Genomic DNA, 21,845 nt, shown 5'->3' with positions numbered 1-21,845 from the left:
GAGCAAATCAAGGCTGTGTGGTCACTGGGTATGTGACATTGAGTGCCAGAAATGCAGTTTAATGGCACTTCTGGTTTTCACCCTGATGTCCTCCAGTCTAAACTCAATTCAAAATAAGAACCTGAGGTTATCCCACGACAGCCTGGAACATGGAGGTCTTAGAGGGTGGTTCTAAGAAGGATTACCCTCTGTCCAGAAGGCTCAGGTGTTGCAGGTTGGATCAAACTCAACCCAAATCACACATGTACAGCACACATCTCACACTGAGCTGGCATGGGGGTGGTTTAGGGCATGACAGGTGTGTGAGTTTAAACACCATCCTACAGCCACGTGGGAGATCTTGTGCACACCCATCGTGTTGTACCCCATAGCACTTGGATCTTCTACAGCACCTTCCAGCTAGGTTTTCAAAAGCCAAAGTCTGCTTTCTCCCCACATTGATGGGAGCATGGAAGCCAATGAATGCATTCCTGATTTACACCCATGTCAATGAGTAGGATTTGGCCCTAAGCACATGTAAATATTAACAAATTCAACCTCATGTTACCACAGAGAATGGACCAAATTTTCAAAAGTGTTCTTTAATGTTGGGTGCCCAACTTTCATCCCTAATGGGCTGCCTTTCAGAGGGGCTGAGTGTCCCCAGTTTCCGTGGACTTCAGCTGGAGTTGTGGGGCTGTGACAGCCACTGTTCCTAACCAGTACACCAGGCCTGGACAGAGGACCTTCAGAATGAAAAGCGCAAGTCTCTCGAGCTTGAAGTAAAAGCAGGCTTTGCACCGGGAACTGTAACAGAGCCAAATCCTCTGTGGATTGGGCACAGGGGGGAGACGACAACACGTTCACCAGTGGATTACATTCTCCTGGAAGGCGATGCTCATCCCAAGCCCCACAGTGGCTCAAATTCCAGACAGGACCCCATTCATGTAGTGGCCACTATCTTGGCTGACAGATTAGAGACTGAACCGGAGCTAGAAGTATGAATCTCCATCACTTGAACTAATGATCCAGGATCTGTAATATTCTCTGCCTCAGTAACACACCCACTGACTAATTGCTGACCGGAGCTCTGTATCCCTGAAGAGCTGCCCCATGTGTGCCAAGCAGGGCACCCAGAAACTGGTCTACCTAAAATCAGAGGCCACGTTTGAAGACTGCCCCAGGTCACAGAGCCAGAAATAGAACCCAAATCTACTGCCCTAGGAGAAAACCGCAAGACCAGGCTTTTCCTCACTGTCCCACTAAAAGATATGGGGCTACTTTGAGAAATGAATACCCAATGCTCCACTTAAAATAAAACCCTGCACTACTTTATGTGAAGGGCAACAGGAAGGTTACGCTGTGTCCAAAAATTTGTGCACCGGTGTCTAAAGTTTCACAGATAATGTGCGTTCTAGTGACCACAAAAGGCCTTTCCCACATCCCTGTATGCCACCACCAGTATAATGTAACCATTATTAAGGTCTGACATAAATATTTGTACAGGTCTTATTTTGTAAGGGCTGAAGATAGAACCCTCACAACCGAACTGGAGCCATTATTAAATGGAAAATGAGATGTAATAGTCAGAAACTAAGGAGCTTTGCGTTAATTTGGGGTCAGGTTAGCAAATGAATTCCTGTTCCTACGGCGTTATGTGCTGTGGTCTCTGAAATGTGTCAGTCTTTCAAATGACCTTTAAAAATAAACATCTGTGGGCAAGACCCTTAGATGGTCTGGGCCGGTGTAGTTCCATTGCTGTCAGGCCAATGCATACTAGCTGAGGGTCTGGCCCATAGTGGTGGGTGTGGGTCAACCCTAAAGGGCTAGGAATACTGCAAAGAACAAATCAATGAAAGCCTAACAGGCAGGATGAATTGACCATAGGTTTGTTACCGGTCTCTAAGAGCTGTGTGCCCTTAGGGTGCTTGTATGGCTCTCATATGGATCTCACCACACTTCTGAGAGGTAGGGCGGTCCTATTTCCATTTTACAGATGAGGAAGTAAGATAGAGAGAGGCTAATGGATGCTGCTACCTTCCATCATATTAAATATTGACCTCCAGGAGCACCTTTGACTTTTCATGGATAAGCCCGAGCATGGTTCCTGGACATAGGCGTTTACAATTTAAATTATTCAATGATCCACCTCTGAGATGCCAGTCAGAGCTTCTGCCCATCAGCTCCGGCAGTTCCCTGCTTGTGCACCATGGACTGAGGAGAGAAGTTACAGGCTGGCGGGATGTGGCTAGGAGATGGGGAAATTGAGCAGGATGGGGCCTGGCAAGTTATTTTACAGCGGGTCAGCCTTGTTGGATGATCTGATGCTCTGTCATGTGACCATGTCATCCAAACATCACTGCATTCCACTGCCCCCATAAACCTATGAAAAAAATCCAACACCCACTCTGTAAATGCCAGCAAAACAGCTCTCTAGCAAAGCAGCTTGTAATCATTAATGCCCATTGAATTTGTAACATGGATATTACAGAAAAGCCAGTGTCTGCTGAGCCCTGACAATGAGCCCAGAAAACCTTGGGTAGAAGCACGTGGCTTCCTGGGTCTGTCTCTTAGCAAGTCTCATTGAAGGGAATGGGTGTGATCTCTTAGGAGGAGGTTCCCTGTAGTTAAGTACAGTATTAAATTACTGATTTCTGCAGTTCCCCTGCTGACAGAGGTGGCGGAGCAGCAAACAGTGTCTGACTCTAGCTTGCCGAAGGGGTGAGAACGCAGCTTGTGGGTGTAGCTGGAAAGGCAGAAACTTTGAGGAGACCTCACACTTTATAGCAAGGTAAGCTTCTTTTTTAATCCTCTTCATTTCATTTCTAAATGTCGAAGCTGCGGCATGAGCACTCCAACTGCGTGGGAGAACAAAGCCCTGTCAATGTCTTATCAGTTGTATTTAAAACAAAAATGGGGCCAGATCCTCAGCTGATGTCAACCAGGGTAGCTCCATTTACACAACTGAAGGGTCTGGACTGAGAATTTCATGCACACACAAACCTTTCGTCTCAGATTTCTGAGAATCTGGCAAATCTGCCTAACACCTCTGCTCTGAGGAAACATAGGCTTTTGGACTGGTTATCACCCCAGGCTTGCCTTTATTTTCATGCAACACGTAATCAACTCTGTTTTGTTTGACACCCCTCATTTGACTTTCTGCTGAGTGGGAATTTGTTTAAGGTTGAATTTTTCGTTCCGTTGTTACACGGGAGGGCAAAAACAAATGATCTGGATGGTCTAGATCAACAGAACACACTATTCTCATGGCCTCATCAGTATAGATCTGCTAAAAGTCTGAATACGCAGCAGTTTGCTGCTTAAAAGGAAGCAAAGGCTCTGTTGTATGTAATCTGTTTGTGCTTTGTTACCTCCCAAGTTCGCCCTGTTCATTTGAGAGGCAAATTACACTAAGGAGAAATTGGTCTGTAATGGAGTTCAGCTTCAGGCTTATTTGCTGGTATTTTTCTTAGGCACGTCTCCTAGGGACATAACATTAATAATGTGAAGGAGAAACCATGTGAATTAGCATCTGTGGGAGATTTGCATTCCTTAAGCAATATACTGGCGAAAGATGCAAACAAAGCCTACGGTAACTGAAGCAAACTTGCTCTGTGGGGAGTGGAACTACACCGTGATGAAGCTCTATGCTGTCTTTACACAGAGTAGCTAGGTGTGGCTCCGACCTTGCAAAGGATGTGGCAGTAGGTCACTGCTAGGAGCAGCCTCCTTCCTAGCATTCCCTGGGGGTTTTACAAGGCCTTTCCAGTTGGGATCCACTGTATGGTGGATGCTGCTTGCTTTCAAAGTACGTGGGCAGTACCGGAGAGCCCAATCCAGACCACAAAACCATTGCCTGTATTTCCATGCCTTGCTGCGGGCACTCAGCAAAGGCAGGTGAGCCTGTTTTGACTTTGCACAAACAAGCTGCCTTCCTCCCCTCCCCCCCTTCCCCTCCCGCCAGCAGTGATGTAGGTCTCATGACATTATTTGCTAAGAAGGACTTTGTGGCAACTGTTGCTAAGGCTTCCCAAATGGGAATGGCGGCCTCTTGCCATGCTTTGAGGCAGAGCCACTAGGTTTGTTCTGAGGCAGGCACCTGAGGAGGGAAGAAGGCAGTGCTCCAGGCAGGAGGGGAGCGGTGGTAAAAAGAAGGTTTTGTGGCTATTGCCCACATGGTATCTGTGCTGCGGAGAGAGGGTGTCCGTCTCCAGACCTGCTAGTGCACGGATCCACAGCCACCTCCGGAGAAGTGGCCACTTAAGCATCCATCTGTGCTGCGCCATTAACCACGTTAGGTGGCCTGGTTCAAATGCAGCTGGTTCCTGATGGGGGCTCTGTCCTATGTAGTTGGGGCCTAGCCAGTGCTGCCTGCCCAGCTCCCATTGGGTGCAATGAAGCTGGATTGTGTCCGTGTTCACACCATACTTCCGAAGCGTCCTGTCCAATGAAGTGGACAGTCCTACATTTTACCACAGTTCAGGGACACGATTAAGGTCTTATCTGCTACCAAAATGGGAGGGCCACACTTTCACCGAGTCTATGGAGCATCCGTGTCATAAAATGCCATATTGGGTGTTACAATAAATAGATTCCCATAATGGGGGGATATTGTGCAATCACGTACAGGAACTTAGGGTTTGTCTACTTGGGGATATTCAAAAAAATTAATCCAAAGTAACTAAAGGTGTGAATTTAAAGTGGGTTGGTTAATCTGCATTAAACCCCCATGTGGACATTCTTATTCAGAATTAATAAGTTTTTATCTTAATTCACTTTGTAAGCTAAACCAAATTAGCCTGAATAAGAATGTCCACATGGGGGTTTAATGCAGTTTAATCAATCCACCTTAAATTCACATCTTTAGTGTATTTTGATTAATTTTTCTGAGTGTAGACAAGCCCTTGAAGAACTCTACTTTCAGGAAGTGCTTGTTGAGACAGAACATTACATGTGGAGGAAGGAACGAAGCCGGAAGGTTGCACTGTCTTGGCTCTTTATGCTGCATACACAATAGCAGGGGACCTGTAATTGTCATGTAGATTTGGCCCTACTGTTCCATTACATTTTGCAGCCCTCTAAAATCTGACTTCTCAATATCCATTAATTTTCCCAGCAGAACTTGCTGTGTTCATCTCCTCACAGAGAGTTCACCCAATTGCATCGTTTCCAGCTTACTAATAGATTCTCTACTGGCTCTCACTGCCATCTTGCCCCAGCAAACTCCTCCCTCTCGGGAAAGTAACACTCACTCCCAGGTTATGGGAGTTAGCGCATCAAGAGACGAGCACAGTGTATACCTCACGCTTCAGCATTTGCAGTGATCTTCTTAGTGTTCTGGATGGTCACTGGAGACGAAGCCCAAACTGGAACATTGAATCCAGCTTTCGGGGACATTCAGATCCATATTGGGATCCAAACTTCATGGCTTGGTCCCAATTCTAGTTAGAGAGCATCTCTTATCCCAGGGTTTCACATCCCCTTCCTGACCCGACAGCCACCCACATACATGCCCTTCCATCACCCTCAATCACAGAGGAATCCATACCTGACACTCTCACACAAAAACACATCTCCCCCTAGTCCCGTGGAGCCCCATAACCCTCCCCCCCCCCCAGGAGATGGGGTTAGTGGCAAATAGGAGACACATACCAGTGATTTTCACGGCTCATAGGCACATCCTGTTTCCAGCACAAAACAATGTGATTACTTCCATGGCCTGTATGGGACTATTCAGGCCAAGTGCCTTCAAAACAACTTCCCTTCCTGGGATTTTTTGCCCTTCATTCTCCCCTTCATTCTCGCTCTCATTCTCCTGGCTCAGCACTTTGTTGTGTAATAACAAGCTTCTCTGCTGCTCTCTACCCACCTCAAAGAGATTTGATATATTGGGGATGCTAAATTGTATGTTTGAGCGCCATCCGTCCTGGGCCTTTACAGTGGAATGTGTTTCAAGCTTCAGGCCCCCACAGCCTAAATATGCTCCTTTGGCATGTCATGAGCATGAAGTCTAGGCTTCTGGTTCCTGTTTCTTTAAAACAGCTCTTCTGAAAGCAACCAGACATGATACAACATATGCCTCCCTAGAAGCTGGATTCTATGGAGCTATGTGTTAGCTAGACAGTAGATATCTATAGCTATCTCCCAGTAGGGAATGTGTGTTGTTAAGGTTTCATCAGCATTTAAATAAGATATGTACAGGTAGGGTGACCAGATAGCAACTGTGAAAAAACAGGACAGGGGATGGGGGGTAATAGGTGCATATGTAAGAAAAAGTCCCAAAAAACTGGACTGTCTCTTTAAAAACAGTACATCTTGTCACCCTACATACAGGCATATATCTATAGCTGTGAGTGTATCTATCCTATTTTAACCACGGGTGTACACACACGCATCGACATTAAAATTCAGTCTTTGCCATGCAGTGGAATTGGAGATAACAAAACCAAGGTGTGTAGTTCTATGCGGTAACTGTTGATGGAGGCTGACTTTTTCATCTTGTATCTTTATTTCCTCTCCTAAATTCTTATATTGTGCGGCCGTCTTCTGGCGAAACAGCTGCCATGTTCAGCCCCAGAGGTGGCTGCATTCCAGTGGGTGGTAAAATAACACTGATGTGTGTGGTTAATCCTGTACTCCTGGACCAGACGCTCCTTTTCTGCATCACTCAGTGTTGCGGTCCTGCCGGTGCACAGACAGGAGCCTTTTTGGCAGAGTCGTGTGTTTGGACAGGATACTGGGTCTGCTCGGCCTGCAAGGTACAGCGAGAAACAAAATACCCCTTGCTGTTAATGAGCCCAAACTGGTCTTTTCCTGTAAAGCTGTGTCAGTGGCAGGTTGTTTCAGACCCCTCATCCTTCATGAGTTAAAGTGGGTCACTAGGCTGAGCCCGGGGTAAGGGGCAAAGTATAAATTGCTCCCCGCCCCAACGTGACTGGAGCTTCCTAGGTGATACTGTCTCAGGGAGGACCCATTCCTTCCCTGCTCCCGTCACTCTTGGTGGAGCATCACTTACTCCATTCCTTTGTGAGGGTTAATTTATTCCACCCTCCTTGTGCTCATTCAATTCCACTGGTTAGTACTAGGAGAGGGGAGGGGAGAGGAGGGGCTGGGGTCAGGCCTTCTGCACCCACTTGCTCGCCTGGTGCAAACCATCCCATTGAATTAGCACGGGGCGTTGCTGTAACCCCAGCTCGGCACCGACGACCATAACAACTCAGCTGCTGTTACCGAGGCGAGTGGCATGCTCTGCACTGCCCCTGCACTGCTGGACTGTCCCCACCTGTTGCATGCAGGAGTCCCAGAGCTAGGACCATGAGGCTCTGCGCTTTGAGCTAAAGGATTAAATCGATGCGCCGAGAGCTGTAGCGAACTCATCTCCTCTGTGGATACAGCACGGAGGGTGCAATGTATGCATCGCATGCTGCCGATGGCTTACAGAGCGCTCCTATTTAGTAACAGGATATATGCATTGGTGAGGGGTGACAGTGTTGCCAGCAGCTCTCTGGATGTTCCCTACAGCACGGTCAGAGACGACAGGATAAACCTCTACCACACGGCTGGCACTGACCGTGCCCCTGCAGGGTCCTGGTAATATTCTCCCAAGGGAAGATCACCTTGAAGTCTGGCTCTGTTTCGGGGACCTCAGAGCTTAGATCCTCCCCATGCTGCATGAAAGCGACTGGAAGGAGCGGGAGTTGGATCTGGTTGGTCGGAAGCTGCTTATCTCTCGCCAGTCGTGCTGCTACTTTCGTTCTGTTGTGTGTGACCACGCTGCGTCCAAGGGCATGATAACCAGACAAAGGGCGAGCTTCCCTCTGCAGCGACGGCCGTGCACCTGAGTCCTGACTAAAACTGCCATTCCTGGCCAGAGATGGACACCTGTTACAAGCCGTGCGGGAATTTCAACACCAGTGTCCAAGCTCATTTCACCTGTGACCTCAGCCATGCACCAGCTCTTCAGCGAGAAATGGGCAGCCCTATAGAACTGCCTGCCCTCGCCTCTGGAATGTCTGATGAACTCATTCTGAGCTAAGTTCGAGAGTTGGAATAAACATTAATCTCTCTGTTTGCCATTTGAAAGCTAACAGCATGGACCCAGTCCTTGCAGCCCGCTGTGTGAAGTCAAGGGAGCAGAGTTGAGGATAAGGCCTATCTGCTTTCACGGGGGGACGATAACTACCTAAATCGATATTTAGACACCCAGATAAGCAGAGGAACCGAGCAATCCAGCCTCGGTACCTCTAACAATCAGGCCACCCATTTAGGTGCTTGCTGTCTAGACACTACAGCTAAAACCTGTAAATTGGGCCCCCACCTTGAGGAGCCCCAAATTAAAAGCCACTTTTGAAAATCTGGCCTTGAATGGTTTAGAAGGGGGAACTCCAGAGCAGAGATCTGCGTGGTGCAAAATGTCTTTTAATTTTAATGCAGAACCCCAACGGCATAAAAGAAATGAAGTTAAATCTTATACAGCCTGCAGAGAGCTTGGCTGTTGCCTATTTGTTACTTGGCTCATTTCCTTCTGAAGAAGCCTTGTGGGACGTTATGCTCGGGTAACTCGAAATCCTTTTCCCAGCCTTGCTTCTAGTGGGACTATTTCACCTGCTCTCTTTTAACAGCCTGATCTTCAGCGGCACGCAGCTCCAGGGGAAGGCAGTGAGATTGGCAGGGACTGAAAAACCAGGCCCTCTATTTTGGCTGTGACCATGATGCCTTGTTTTAGAGGGACGTGGCTCTGCTCGAGCTTCTGAAGGAGGCTCAGTGTATTCACGGTGAGCAGGAAGCACTTGCTCATGCTCACTCTCTCTCCCTCCCCCTCTCACCCACTGCACTCCCGAATGGCTCAGCCCTGGGTGGCAATAACCTTTGGCCGTTCGGCTCAGTAACAATATACACAAATCTCACCAAGGTGGTCGAGGGATACAGCCTTTTCCCCTAGGCTGTGCACGCTGCCGCTCTGATAAGAGGCTGCTGGGAATAATTCTAACCAGAACGGCTTCCGAGGAAAGGAGGAAGTGGAGTTAAAAAGAATCCAGTTGTGTTTCTTGCTGCATAACTCGGGTGATTCTTCCAGCCTGTAATGTGCCATGTAGTTCTGCCTCCAGATTCAGTCCGGGTACTTCGGCAGAACCCGTTCCATTACAGCAGAGTAGGAAGGAATTGAGAGAAGGAAAAATTTGTTCATGATAAATTGGCAGCTTTATTCATCTCCGAGTTTGCTGCTCCCCTGGAACTGATCTGTATCCTGTTACTGAATCAATAATTTCTTCATTAGACGCCACAAAGGGGCCGCTACCCTACCCTTATTAGAGGTTAAGTCAATCTTCATCTCTCTGTGCATTTGAAAACAATGCACCCAGCAAAAGGCCTGGAGAGTCCTCACACCAGTACAAATGTTGACACAGAGTTTGCACAAGGCAGATTCTTGCCAGTGGCTCTCAGTGCCAATCTTGTCAGAGGCAGGCCTAGAGAAAAATGTGTCCCTGTTCTGAACACACCCCAGCCTTGTCTGCTGCTTCTGTCTGCTTTGACATCCGGAGAGCCCATGTCACTTCTTGCAGTTACTTGTCACCACCCCACAAGGGCCTAGCATGCCCAGAGATCCCCCGGGAGCGTGGGTGGCCAGGGGCAGGGATGGTCATGGGGAGGAACCCCCAACCAAGGAGAGCATGGTCTCTCTGCCTCCTTCCCTGGGTTGCAGGGAGGATCAACTGCTTCTCTCCTTGTCACTGGTGCTCTCATCCCAGCTGCGCTCCAGCCTGTGCTCCACCCTGGGCTCTACCTCGCCAGCTTCAGGACATACTGATGGTTAATGGTATGGTGTCTCCACACAATGTCACTGATTGCCAGAGCTGGGCAAACTCGTTATTTGAGACCTATAGCTCCTTTGTCTGTTCACGACTAGACTAGGTCAGGCTGCTAATAGTTGGTTCATTCTTTGACGATACTGAATAGTGGCTACCAACACCTCTGAGCCTGTAGAATGGCTCCAACACAGGCTATTGGCCAGGGCTATTGCTGCAAGTACTCACGAGTTATAACTCATTATTGGTGCAATGGGGAATCACCCAAGTCACATGGTAGGGTTCCTGCTTTCTGACAGGATGGTGTCCAATCTTCTCCAGATCCTCAGAATGGCCACATTAGCATGTCTAGTGTCAATCTGTAAGAACATTTCCAGCTCTTACCTTTTCCCTCAAACATCTTATGTACAAAAATGTTTCTATAGGAGTGTTTTCGGGAAGCCAGAAAAATGGGTCACAAATACCATCATCTGTAGTTTTCATTCAAAGAAATGCTTTACTGGCAAATACTGCAAACCACCCCTTCCCCCCCGCCAAAAAAAGTCTATTCGCCCAGCTTTAATCATCACATTGCAGTGTGGTTTGGGAGTATGTTAAGGTCCAGTGTGCTTTGGTGTGAGTATTTGCCTTGCCTGTGGGAGAAGATATGAGGCCTCCAAAAGGTGCCTATTATATAGGTACCTTCTGTTTTCCCACCCCCTGCAACCATCCTCCTCAACATCCGATGAAGTGAGCTGTAGCCCACGAAAGCTTATGCTCAAATAAATTTGTTAGTCTCTAAGGTGCCACAAATACTCCTGTTCTTTTTGCAGATACAGACTAACACAGCCGCTACTCTGAAACCTGTCATTATGCAAGGCACTGAATTTAGCCGTATGGAGTGGAAATCCATCAATTTCATGAAAAAACTCTGTACAGATACAGACAGACATGGCATGCATCCGATGAAGTGGGCTGTAGCCCATGAAAGCTTATGCTCAAATAAATTTGTTAGTCTCTAAGGTGCCAGAAGTACTCCCTCCTTTTTGTGTATCTGCTTTCTTTTTGAAGGGGTCAGGCAAAAAAAAATAGCCTCGGGGAAGAATTGTTGTTCGAGTCAGGAGTAGACATTGACCAGAGCCCCAAACAAAGCAGACAAACCCATTGCTGGACTTTTGTGCAGAACATTTCCATTTGGACTGCAGGCTGCTTTGTCTCCTTCTGGGACATGCTAAAAGCTAGACGAGGCGCAAAGAGGGTGGTCTGAGGGGGGACGGTGCTCCACAGTGTGCTGGCGGGCTGGGGCTCGTTCACTCGACATCAGCACCGGTGTATTCAGCAGACTCTGATTTATATAGGAGTGCTCAGGTGCATAACACATATATGTGAGTGTAGGATCGAGGGTTAGTGGCCAACCAGCATAGACAGGGCGTAAGCAGTTCAACAGCCGAAGACAAGAATATCCAATACCAACTCAAATATTACCTATAATCCTAGCTTTCAAATTGGCACAGCCTGTCAAAAAGCACGCCCATGTCATAGTTTCCTAAGGCTTTACGGCACGTTAGTCATTTTGTTTGGGGCTCTTATTGTCCGAGTGCTGTTGAAATACAGAAAAGCCAAGTCGCCGTCAATTCAGACTGTTCTTTGGGTGTTTGACATGAAGCCCAGACACCTTTCTGGGGTTTTCATTCCCCCAGCATTCCATGAACCCTGGAGAATGTGTAGGATTTGAGACTGTCTCTATGTTTTTACCAAGTAATACGCCTCCCAAAATGAAAAAGTGACTGCCGGCATGTCCATTGAACTGTTATTTATTCACCGTTCTTGGGAGTGACCCTGACAGGTTAGTCATCTGCTCCTTCCTGGAGTAAAATCACACCCCCACACAAGGGAGGCACTGAATCTGGCGCACACAGCGATGAGTACTGCTGTGGTTCTGATGTTGTACGATGGGAGTGTACTCTGCTGAGACGTGTGCATTACAGGTCCCCCGCTGGGCTGATCGGCAGAGGATGCAAGTTTCTGCAGCCCACAGCTAAGGGGTTTGGGCTGTTTAGCTCAAGCTGTAGCCGCTCAGTCGTTTAATTCTGGCGGTCGCCCATGCAATCCCCCGTGTGTTGGCCAACAAGGCAGTGGCCGGAGGAGCATTAAGGTTTCCAGAATCTGCGGCCTCAGCCCGAGAAGTGTTCTGCAATTTTCTGTTGAATTTACTTATTCTCTACTATCTGCAGGGGTTGTTGGTATGTAGGTGGGGTGGTGAGTGCCGCTCACTATGCCAAATGGCAGTGGAACAATGAGGCTAAAACAGAATTTTTGGCCAAGTGGCTGAAGCTTCCTGTGGGCGGAGCAAGAGGAGACTCTCATCTGCTTCTGCCTTTTATGGCTGGCCCCTCAATGCTTGAACAATCCCTGCGCCACTTAGAAGAGCTGGGGTTGACCAAGGACAGCTGCTATTGGATGGTGGGTGTACTGGTGCTGCTCAGGGGGGAGTGACTCAACTTCCCAGCCCTTGCCTTGCAATTTGGAGCTGGTTGTGGTGGCCATCCCCTCTTCTCTGCTACAGTCCATTTCTTCAACTTGTATCGCCAGCCTCCTGCCATTGCTACTGTCACTGTGGCGTTTACAGGACACGTCTCCTCTCTGTGCATTCACACAAACCACCCATCTGTGGGGATTGTATATGCCTGTGAGGAAGCTGTCCCAGCTGCACCTGGATCCCTCCTCCATCATCCATGCCAGGAGTGCCTAGTCAGGTCAGAGCCTCCAGACGTCACCTGTCTCTGGCCAAGGACCCATGTCCCACTCCACTCTGCTGCGGGGGGCTTAAGGCCGCACAGCCCTCTACCATACATTGTGGTGTCCCCAGCAAGCCAGTCTGCCTCACGACCAGTCCCTGTGCATTGCTTTCTCTCCAAGGGCTATGAACAGTGCGCCAGCTGTTACCAGTCACCATACGGCTCTTGCTCAGCAAAGTGTATTTCGTCAGGATAAAACATAAAGCACGAAAAGCATTGACACGCTCACTCCACAGATCAGAAATTGTCCATCCTCCACAGTGGGAGTCTGGTAGGCTAACATCCCTTTCCTCAAGGCTGGGGGCCTTTCCTTGGACAGAAGGTCCTGTCTGCTGAATGAAAAGACAGACTCTGAGTCTCCCCACATTCAGCCGTTCTATGCCCCCAAAAGCCCTTTCTACATTTCTTAGGCTTCAAAACGCATGCAAATCGCCCAGGGGGTGGAACGGCTCTGGAGCTGTTTAAGATCTCAGGGGTCATCACCCCCTACTGTTTTTCGTTCCTGTAGGAGCTGTGGTAAGCCCCTGCTTCCATATACAATCCAGGCCATTCACAGGAATAAAAATTTCACTGCTTTTGGAGGGGCACTTTCTGTGCTCCCCAGCAGCCAGAGGGGCTGGTTCTCCCCCTCCCCCTCACTCTCTCTGCCCTGGCCCTGGAGGGGTTCTGTGCCCCCACTGATTGAGGGGCCCGTGCCCCTACTTGCCCCCCACTTTGCGCATTCCGCAGCAGACAATCACACAGAAAACATCAATACATTGAATACAGTGGTCCTCAAAGATATTGCCTGGGGTTGCAATATCTGTGGCAGAAGTGCCCAGCCGTTCTCAAAAAGAAAAGGAGTACTTGTGGCACCTTAGAGACTAACAAATTTATCTGAGCATAAGCTTTCATGAGCTACAGCTCACTTCATCGGATGCATGCCCTTCTCAGTGACTGGCTTTTGCCCTTGAACAGGTGAAAATGCTCAGGGCTTTATGAGGGATACTTTTTCCTAGTGGAGTTTACTCATGTCTCTTCTCAGTTTCAGAGGAGCAGCCGTGTTAGTCTGGATCTGTAAAAGCGGCAAAGAGTCCTGTGGCACCTTATAGACTAAAAGACATACTGGAGCATAAGCTTTCGTGGGTGAATACTCACTTCGTCGGATGCAGTTCTCAGTTTGTGTTTCATCTAGCATTGGGCAAAACCAGTTTGGGATACAGTAAGAACCAACTTGCATCTTCCCTCAATCCTCACAATTAAGCCAAATGTCTAGAACTTTATAAATGTTTCCATACTTCCTGCTTGTGGCAAAGACAAGACACAAGCAACTGGTTTTTGTGTCTGGACAGGGGTTGAGTTAATGGGAACACTCACACTACAACTCACATTAAATCACTAGTGAAGACAAGCCCAAGGACAGAAGGTTGTTTTCATGGTATTTCAAGCCTGACCATAAGCAGAAATAAACCTGAAATCTCATGAAAACAGCTGATCTTCAGTGAGGTTGCTATCTCATCACTGTTTTCTAGACCAGGGGGTTGTGTTTGCTCTGGTCTTAATAGGGGCAGGGAGCAGGGAATAACAGAGGGGCTCAGTTTAGGAAGGGAGGTTCTTGGTGTGGTAAAGATTAAGCATCACTGTTTTAAACCAGGTTTCAGAGTAGCAGCCGTGTTAGTCTGTATTTGCAAAAAGAAAAGGAGTACTAGTGGCAACTTAGAGACTAACCAATTTCTTTGAGCATAAGCTTTCGTGATGAAGTGAGCTGTAGCTCGCGAAAGCTTATGCTCAAAGAAATTGGTTAGTCTCTAAAGTGCCACTAGTACTCCTTTTCTTTTTGTTTTAAACCAGAGATTTGGATTATAGTTTTTAATAAGCATCTAAGCTTCTGGATGCTAGTTCAAGCTGATTATCTGAGCTCAGCTGACGCCTGAGATCTTCTGAGCTAACCCGTTTGCTAAAGAGAAGTGAATATTGTCCAAACACCTGAGTTCTGCTGTGAGCTCTGTGGCCTATAAGGTAAAACATTTGATGCTCTGCCAAATTCAGATCCAACAACAATATTCTGTGATCTGATATATAATACATGCAGCTTAACAAAAGACCAGGAAGCACACCAGGGGCAGGACTGGCTGGCTGTAGTCAATGCAGGCCTTTCATTCGGCAGGAAGATAGGCAGAGAATAAAATGCAGTCAAGGTATTTTTTTTTAAACTAATATAATAATTAACTATGTTGTAAGCAAACACAATTTGGGAGCTAGAGAATGACACCACCACAGTGCTTTGGCATATGAATGAAAAGAGAAAATCAGTGAGCCACATTATACCCTGCGTTAGTCCTGTTCAACCCCAATAACTTAATTGAGCGGAGAATTTGTCCCAAAGATTGTAAATACAGTAATGAATTGGCTGGTGCATGTGCATTCTACTGCCATCTACTGGAGAGCCTGAGAACTGGTCACCTGCGTGTCATAGATCTTATACTGATACGACACCGTTTGTTTTAACTCCGTGGTAGTAGCCTGTGCTTACAGAGCAGGAGGATCTACATTCTCTGCCTCCTGCTGCTTGGATGTTCTGAATAACAACGATGATGGCAATAAAGTTCGCAGGTGTCTGGGTTTGTTACAATGTTCCAGCTCAGGTATTACTTGAAATAAGTGGGGGGTTAGCCCCAGTACCCTGGCCAAATTGCATTCTAACTTCCCCCTGCAGTGTCTACTGGCTCTTGTATCCCTGTTTGCTTGCTGCTTAAACTGTTCTGCAATGCTGAACGGTTGATTAGCTGTTGGGTCCTACCCCAGAGGTGGCTGCATGTCACTGTAGTCTCAAATCCAGGTTTTCTCACATCCGCCCCACCCCCATACACACAGGAGAGTGTAAGGAGAGTGGTCACTTTGGATGAGCTATTACCAGCAGGAGAGTGAGTTTGTGTGTGTGGTTTTTGGAGGGGGGTGAGGGGGTGAGAGAACCTGGATTTGTGCAGGAAATGGCCCACCTTGATTACCATGCACATTGTGTAGAGAGTTGTCACTTTGGATGGGCTATTACCAGCAGGAGAGTGAGTTTGTGTGGGGGGGGGGTGGAGGGTGAGAAAACCTGGGTTTGTGCTGGAAATGGCCCAACTTGATGATCACTTTAGATAAGCTATTACCAGCAGGACAGTGGGGTGAGAGGAGGTATTGTTTCATGATCTCTGTGTGTATATAAAGTCTGCTGCAGTTTCCACGGTATGCATCCGATGAAGTGAGCTGTAGCTCACGAAAGCTCATGCTCAAATAAATTGGTTAGTCTCTAAGGTGCCACAAGTACTCCTTTTCTTTTTGTAAGAAGCATGACGACTTGTAGGCAGGGCCAGCGTTCTGCTCCAAACTCCTCATTGTGCATTTGTGGGTACGATCCCCTGCTCATGTTGTGCCTGGCATCTTGTCTGACCCTTTGGCCCTGTTCAGTGTGGGGCCAAATCTGAGCGTGGGGCAGCATTTTATCTATCCCCATTTGAAATGACACCACAAGGTGAGGAATCAGAGCCACAATCTGTTGTTTGAATGGCTAAATCCAGCAAAAGTCTGCAGAGACTTTTGTTCTTATGGATGAATCTATGTTATAGGAGCCTCGCTGCCACTTGGCTTGGAGTTTTATCAAACTGGATAGTTACTCCACTCTTCGTCTTTCTCCCCTTCAGTTCAACCAGCAGAATGACAGAGACTGACCTGGGCCTCCCCACTATCGAGAGAAAGCCGGGGCTGCAGATATGGACCATTGAGGTACGGTGAGAGGAGCGCATCCTTTGCAGACTGGGGGTGTATGGGGGTGTTTTACAAGAAAGAGATGCTGTGAAAATTGCTTGGTGAGAGAGGAAAGATGGTCTTGTAGTTAAAGACAAAGGAAGACTAGGAATCAGGAGCCCCAAATTCTATTCCCAGCTTTATCCCACTCAGTGTGCAACGTTCAACTCACGCAACGGCTCTGGGCCTCAGTTTCCCCATCTGTAAAACAGGGATAATACTGACTTAGGAAACAGGAATGTTGTGGGACTAAAGTTGATACTTTATTACCATAGCAACCAGAGACTCCACTGCACTAGATGCTGCTGGTACACTCTGTAATAAACAGTCCCAGCCTTGTACAGCTTTCAATCTAAATAGACGAGACCATGGGTGGGAGAAAGGAAGCATTACTATTCCCACATTACAGCTGAGAAATAGAGGATTTAAGTGACTTGCCCAAGGTCCCATAGTGAGTCAGTGGCAGAGTCAAAGACTGAGCCCAGCTCTTCTGAGACCACAAGACTATCTTTCCTCTCCAGAGCAAATACTGTTGTTCACAGCAGCACTGATATGACTGTAGACATGCCTGAGCCCTGTCTGCACTAGTGGCTTAGCCTTGGTACCGACGGCCTGTTGCCAGCTGTGACGGTAAGACAGGTGCTAGGGAGATGCTGCAGATAGCGGGCAGGCCTGACCAAAGGCCTTGCATTCAGTTCTGAACATGGCTAGTGCCTGGCTCGGCCTGTTTTCCCCAGAAGGGTGTTCCACGGCTGGCTTGCTGCTGCTGAGCATGCCCCAAACAGGAGCCCAGCCCCAGGCTTAGAGAGCAGAGCCCAAGGAGCTGAGCAGAGACTTAGTCGTGTGACTCTCGCTGGCAGGGACTGTGCAGTGAAACCTACTTGGTGACGATGTTGCCACTGGGAATGATCGAAAGTCATTGCAGTTCCCTGTTTGTTCACGTGGCATTGCGCCACTTTCCAGGGGAACTGTAATTAAAAGCAAGTCTGTTCCCTAGGGACATGCTGGTATGAGGGGAAACCAGTTGGGCCAGCAGAAAAATGTATGGCTTGAATGCCACGGAACCGGTGTGAGCTGCAGGCTCATGGAGCAGCTCAGCACAGCCGTGTGTGTGTGTGTGTGTGTGTGTGTGTGTGTGTAAGTCATGTTGTAGTGCCCACCAAAGCTGCTTGTTCAACCCCCTCTCCCACCACCAGAACTGAACGTAGGCCAGGGCCCACGCAAATGCGGGAAGCGACCGACTCCTGCCTTGACCCTCAGATCACCCTGTCACAGAGCTGTGAGATTCAAGAGGCAGCTTGGAGCAGGAGGTGTAACTAACGCTCTGAAGTATGTACACGCACTGATCCCTCCGCTGCCTCGCCCATCCCCACCTTTAGTACGCTCATAATTTCCAGGCTACATACCGTGAGCAGAAGAGATTTAGATCAGAGAAATTGGAGATGGAAATGCCTCTTAAATCATCCAGTCCAACCACCACACCCCTTCCCCCCCACCCCCAACCCCATGCAGGCTTGGTTATTGCAGTGGGGGAGGTTTAGATTGGATATTAGGAAAAACTTTTTCACTAGGAGGGTGGTGAAACACTGGAATGCGTTACCTAGGGAGGTGGTAGAATCTCCTTCCTTAGAGGTTTTTAAGGTCAGGCTTGACAAAGCCCTGGCTGGGATGATTTAACTGGGAATTGGTCCTGCTTCAAGCAGGGGGTTGGACTAGATGACCTTCTGGGGTCCCTTCCAACCCTGATATTCTATGATTCTATGATTCTATTCATTCATTTGGCTTTAAAATGTCCCAAGCAATGGAGTCTCCACCGTTTCCGCACAGAATACTTAGTGGATCACATTGTCAGGCCCTTTCTCCTGGTATTCACCCCAGTCCTTCCTTTCTGAACTTCATTGCATTCCTTCTCGTTAGACACGCTTGTATTGCCCTGAATAGGTCACTTTCACCCTTTAGATACTGGTTGACGGGGGAGGCGAGTTATGTGGACCATGGTGCCCGTGCTCCTGGAATATTCAGGGCCAAGGGGTCCAGGTCCACCAATGTGTGGGGCCGGGTCTCTCTCCCGGCCCCACCCACCATCCCCGTGCACCTCTCCTGGCCCCACTTGCTGCCCCCAGGCAATTTAAAAAGCCCCAGCAGCCCCCAGCCACCACCACCGGCAGCGCAGCGGGGCTAAGGCAGCTTTCTGTCCGCCCTCGGTCCGCACCACTCCCGGAAGCAGCCGGCACGTCCCTGCGGCCCAGGGGGAGCAGGGTGACTCCACGTGCTGCCCCCTGCCCTGAGCGCCGACCCCGCAGCTCCCATTGCCCTAGAACTGCAGCCAAGGGGAGCTGCAGGGGCGGTGCCTGCAGGCAGCGGGGCATGGAGACCCCCCAGCCCCTCTGCCGGAGCCGCTGCCAGAACGGTGTGAAGGTCGTTTTCAGGAGCTGCCCGAGATAAGCACCACATCCCTCACCCTCTCCCTCACCCCAACCCCCTGCCCCAGCCCAGAGCCTGCACCCCACACCCAAACTCCCTCCCAGAGCCTGTCCCCCACATCCCCTCCTGCACCCCAACCCCCTGCCCCAGTCCAGAGCCCGCACCCCACACCCAAACTCCCTCCCAGAGCCCTCACTCCCAGAGCCTGACCCTTCACTCCTCCTGCACCCAAACTCCCTCCCAGAGCCCGCACCCCACACCCCCTCCTGCCCCCCATCTCCCTGCCCAAGCCCAGAGCTCGCACCCCAAACACCCTCCCACACCCAAACTCCCTCCTAGAGCCTTAGGTAGGTGTGGGGGGAGGGTAGCAGGACTTGGACCCATTTTGGGCAACACCAAAAATTATACAAACCTGCCGCCCCTGCTCATTGATCATTGTTTTGAATCCCTTGTGGTTCATTGATTCATAGAACTTAAGACCAGAAGCAACTAGTATATTGCCTCAACTTATCTACAGGCCATAGCCTTTCACCCAGTGCCCCTGCACTGAGCCCAGTCACTTGTGTTTGGCTAAACTCTTCCAGAAGGGCATCCAGTCTTGCTGTGAAGACTCCAAGAGAGAGAAACCACTGCTTCCCTGGGTAGCCTGGTCTAAGGGTGCATCACCCTCGCAGTTGTAAAAATGTGTGCCTTCTTTCTAACTTGAGTGTGATCCCCTCTTGATTGTCTAGCACTGTGTTAATAAAAGGCGTGATATGGAACAAACCAAACCAGAACATTTGTTTGGGAAATTACAGTAATATACCCTTGTGTACATAGTATGCAGTATGTACAGTGTACGTGGTCAATATCTGCCTACACCCATAGCACACAGAAATCAAGCTAGCCCAGGACTGTGCTCTATAAATAGCGAGTGAGTCATAAACCACACATCACTGGTCTGAATTTCTGCCCAGTGAGTTTGCCCAGTTTCATATTCTTGTTCGAAGTGAACTGGAAAATTCAATGCAAATTTGAATGGAGCCCAGAAAGCCATGCTGCCTGTTCTCTGCTCATCTGAGTGAGAGGACACAAGGGGGCTCTCAGCATGTGGCTTACTGACCTTCCAGATGCTAATTCTCTGCCTCTATGAAGCCCTCTGTCTCTTCAGTGTTAACTAGGTAGGTGCCAGGAATGCTCCATTCTGGGCCGGCACTGCCCCAAGAGGTCAACTGCAGCAGTCAAATCCTCTGGTAATGGTGAGCCTGGATGCTGCTCAGGCCAACAGCTGGGTTTGGACTCAAGTCTTTCAGCCGTAAAAGTATGAAGCTCTGTCACTTGATTTAACAGACTAAGGGCCTGAGTCAATGCCTGTTGAATCACATGGGATTTGTCCCAGGCTTTAAGCAGTAGGAGACCTTTACTTCTGCTGATAATCATAGATAAGATGAGACATACACTGCGCATTGGGTTGCTTTGTTATTTATTCATTCCCCAGGCGCCTCCCTGGGCTGGGCACTGTACAAACAGCTAATGAGACAGTCCTTGCACTAAAGAACTTAGCAACAGCAACTCAGGGGCACAGTCGGGAATAGAACCCAGGTGTCCCAAATACTAGTCTAGCACTCGTCCCACTAGACCACGCTGCCCCCGAAGGGAAGCGGTGTACTTCAACAGAGGCTCAAAACAGATAGAGAGATCTATTTTAAAGGTCCATTAAATCATAGAGGGAGAATTCAGCCTGTACTTCTGGGCTTCAGCTAAAACTGAGTTAAGTTAGCAGTCCATCTTTATTAATCCTTGACAAATTTAGGGATGGATTTTCCCAGCTAGGAGACCTAACAAATTTTCAGTTGCTCTCTGATCGTATAGCGATGGGTGGCGTGTAAGAACTTAGAAACAGAGGCCAAGGCATGAGTCATTCACCCACCCTCCAGTTCAGAGATGAAGTCCTTTGGCTTGCTCTGCTCTGCACGTTAGAGACGTGCTGTGAATAGAGTCTCCAGTTCGGCACCTGTTGCTAGCACTATGCAAAATCTTAGAGCCTAATATTTTCAAAAGGTGTTTGTTTTGTTCGCACGTGGTTTACCCAGCTTGTGTCTAGAGTACAACAACTGGTCTGGAAGCATCAAAGAATTTATATTCTGGGGTGTGGGAACCTGCTGGGGTGGCTGGGTAGGTGGCTGGAGTCTCAGTGTAGCAGCAATATGGTCTTTCTGCAAAGGTGAACTCAATGGCACAGGCCGTAAACAGCAGAAAGACATGATGGTTCTTGGAGCAAGACTCTTGGGTGCTTAGTGTGAAATCCTGGCTCCCCTGAAGTCAATGGCGAAATCCCCATTGATTTCAGTGGGGCCTGGATTTTGCATCTTTGCTGCTTCCCTCTTTTGAGCCAGGCTTATGGCATATACAGAGGAGAAGAGGATGCCCCATTTGTTACCGCAGCAAACTCACTGTTGTCTCTTGTCCAGGCCTTTTTTTTACTGTTGCTTTCTCCGATTTCTTGCAGAAAATGAAAATGGTTCCCATTCCCGAAAAGGCTTACGGGAGCTTTTTCAAAGGAGACTGTTACATCATATTATATGTAAGTCAGTCAAGCAGATGTTGGTAGGTTTGGAAATGCTCTGCACTGTTTCATTAACCTCCCTTGGACTGGAGCTCAAGTCACTCCTTTGCCTGGTTCCAGCAGCACCGTTCTAAAACGTAACCTATTCGCCAGCCCATCAACCGCCTGATTTTAATGCCTGAAATTGCATATTCAGTATGAGAGAGGCCAGAGAAGCAACAAGAGGGGGAAGTGCATGAAAGAGACGATCATCTCTGTTATGGCCTCTTGAAATAACCCTCATGCTCTGCGCTCCTGCGGTGCATTCCACTCCCCCACCCCACCTCCAGGGATCGCGAAGGCGAAGGCCTATAGATTGAAAATGGACGAACTGGATTTTGGGTGTGCCAAGGGCCCGGTTTTGGCTACCTTAAAAAGGAGCTGGTTTTCAGGGGTCGGGTGATCAGCCCTTTTCTTGAGAATCAGGCCCCTCTAAGGTGTCTCAAGTTGGGTTCCTAGAAATTCAGGCAGCCAAAATCACTGGTGGTTTTTGCAAAAGTAGGCCTT

General features: G+C 48.6%; 1 protein-coding gene across 3 annotated transcripts in view; it reads left to right on the top strand.

The window, feature by feature from the left end:
• The first annotated feature begins 2,627 nt into the window (after window positions 1-2,627).
• Window positions 2,628-21,845, top strand: part of VILL (villin like) — a 65,964-nt gene continuing 46,746 nt past the window's right edge. The window contains exons 1-3 of one of the 3 annotated variants that reach the window (XM_073334726.2): window positions 2,628-2,770; window positions 16,228-16,309; window positions 21,243-21,317. In XM_073334726.2, the coding sequence (XP_073190827.1) occupies window positions 16,241-16,309; window positions 21,243-21,317 (144 nt within the window). In that variant the 5' untranslated portion in view covers window positions 2,628-2,770; window positions 16,228-16,240. The remainder of the gene's footprint in view (window positions 2,771-16,227; window positions 16,310-21,242; window positions 21,318-21,845) is intronic. The other 2 variants (XM_073334727.2, XM_073334729.2) reach the window with 2 other exon arrangements.

The sequence above is a fragment of the Lepidochelys kempii genome, chromosome 2 (assembly GCF_965140285.1).
Source record: "Lepidochelys kempii isolate rLepKem1 chromosome 2, rLepKem1.hap1, whole genome shotgun sequence".
In the NCBI taxonomy this organism is placed as follows: Eukaryota; Metazoa; Chordata; order Testudines; family Cheloniidae; genus Lepidochelys; species Lepidochelys kempii.
The sequence above is the reverse complement of the archived record's forward strand: the minus strand, read 5'-3'. Positions and strand labels throughout refer to the sequence as shown.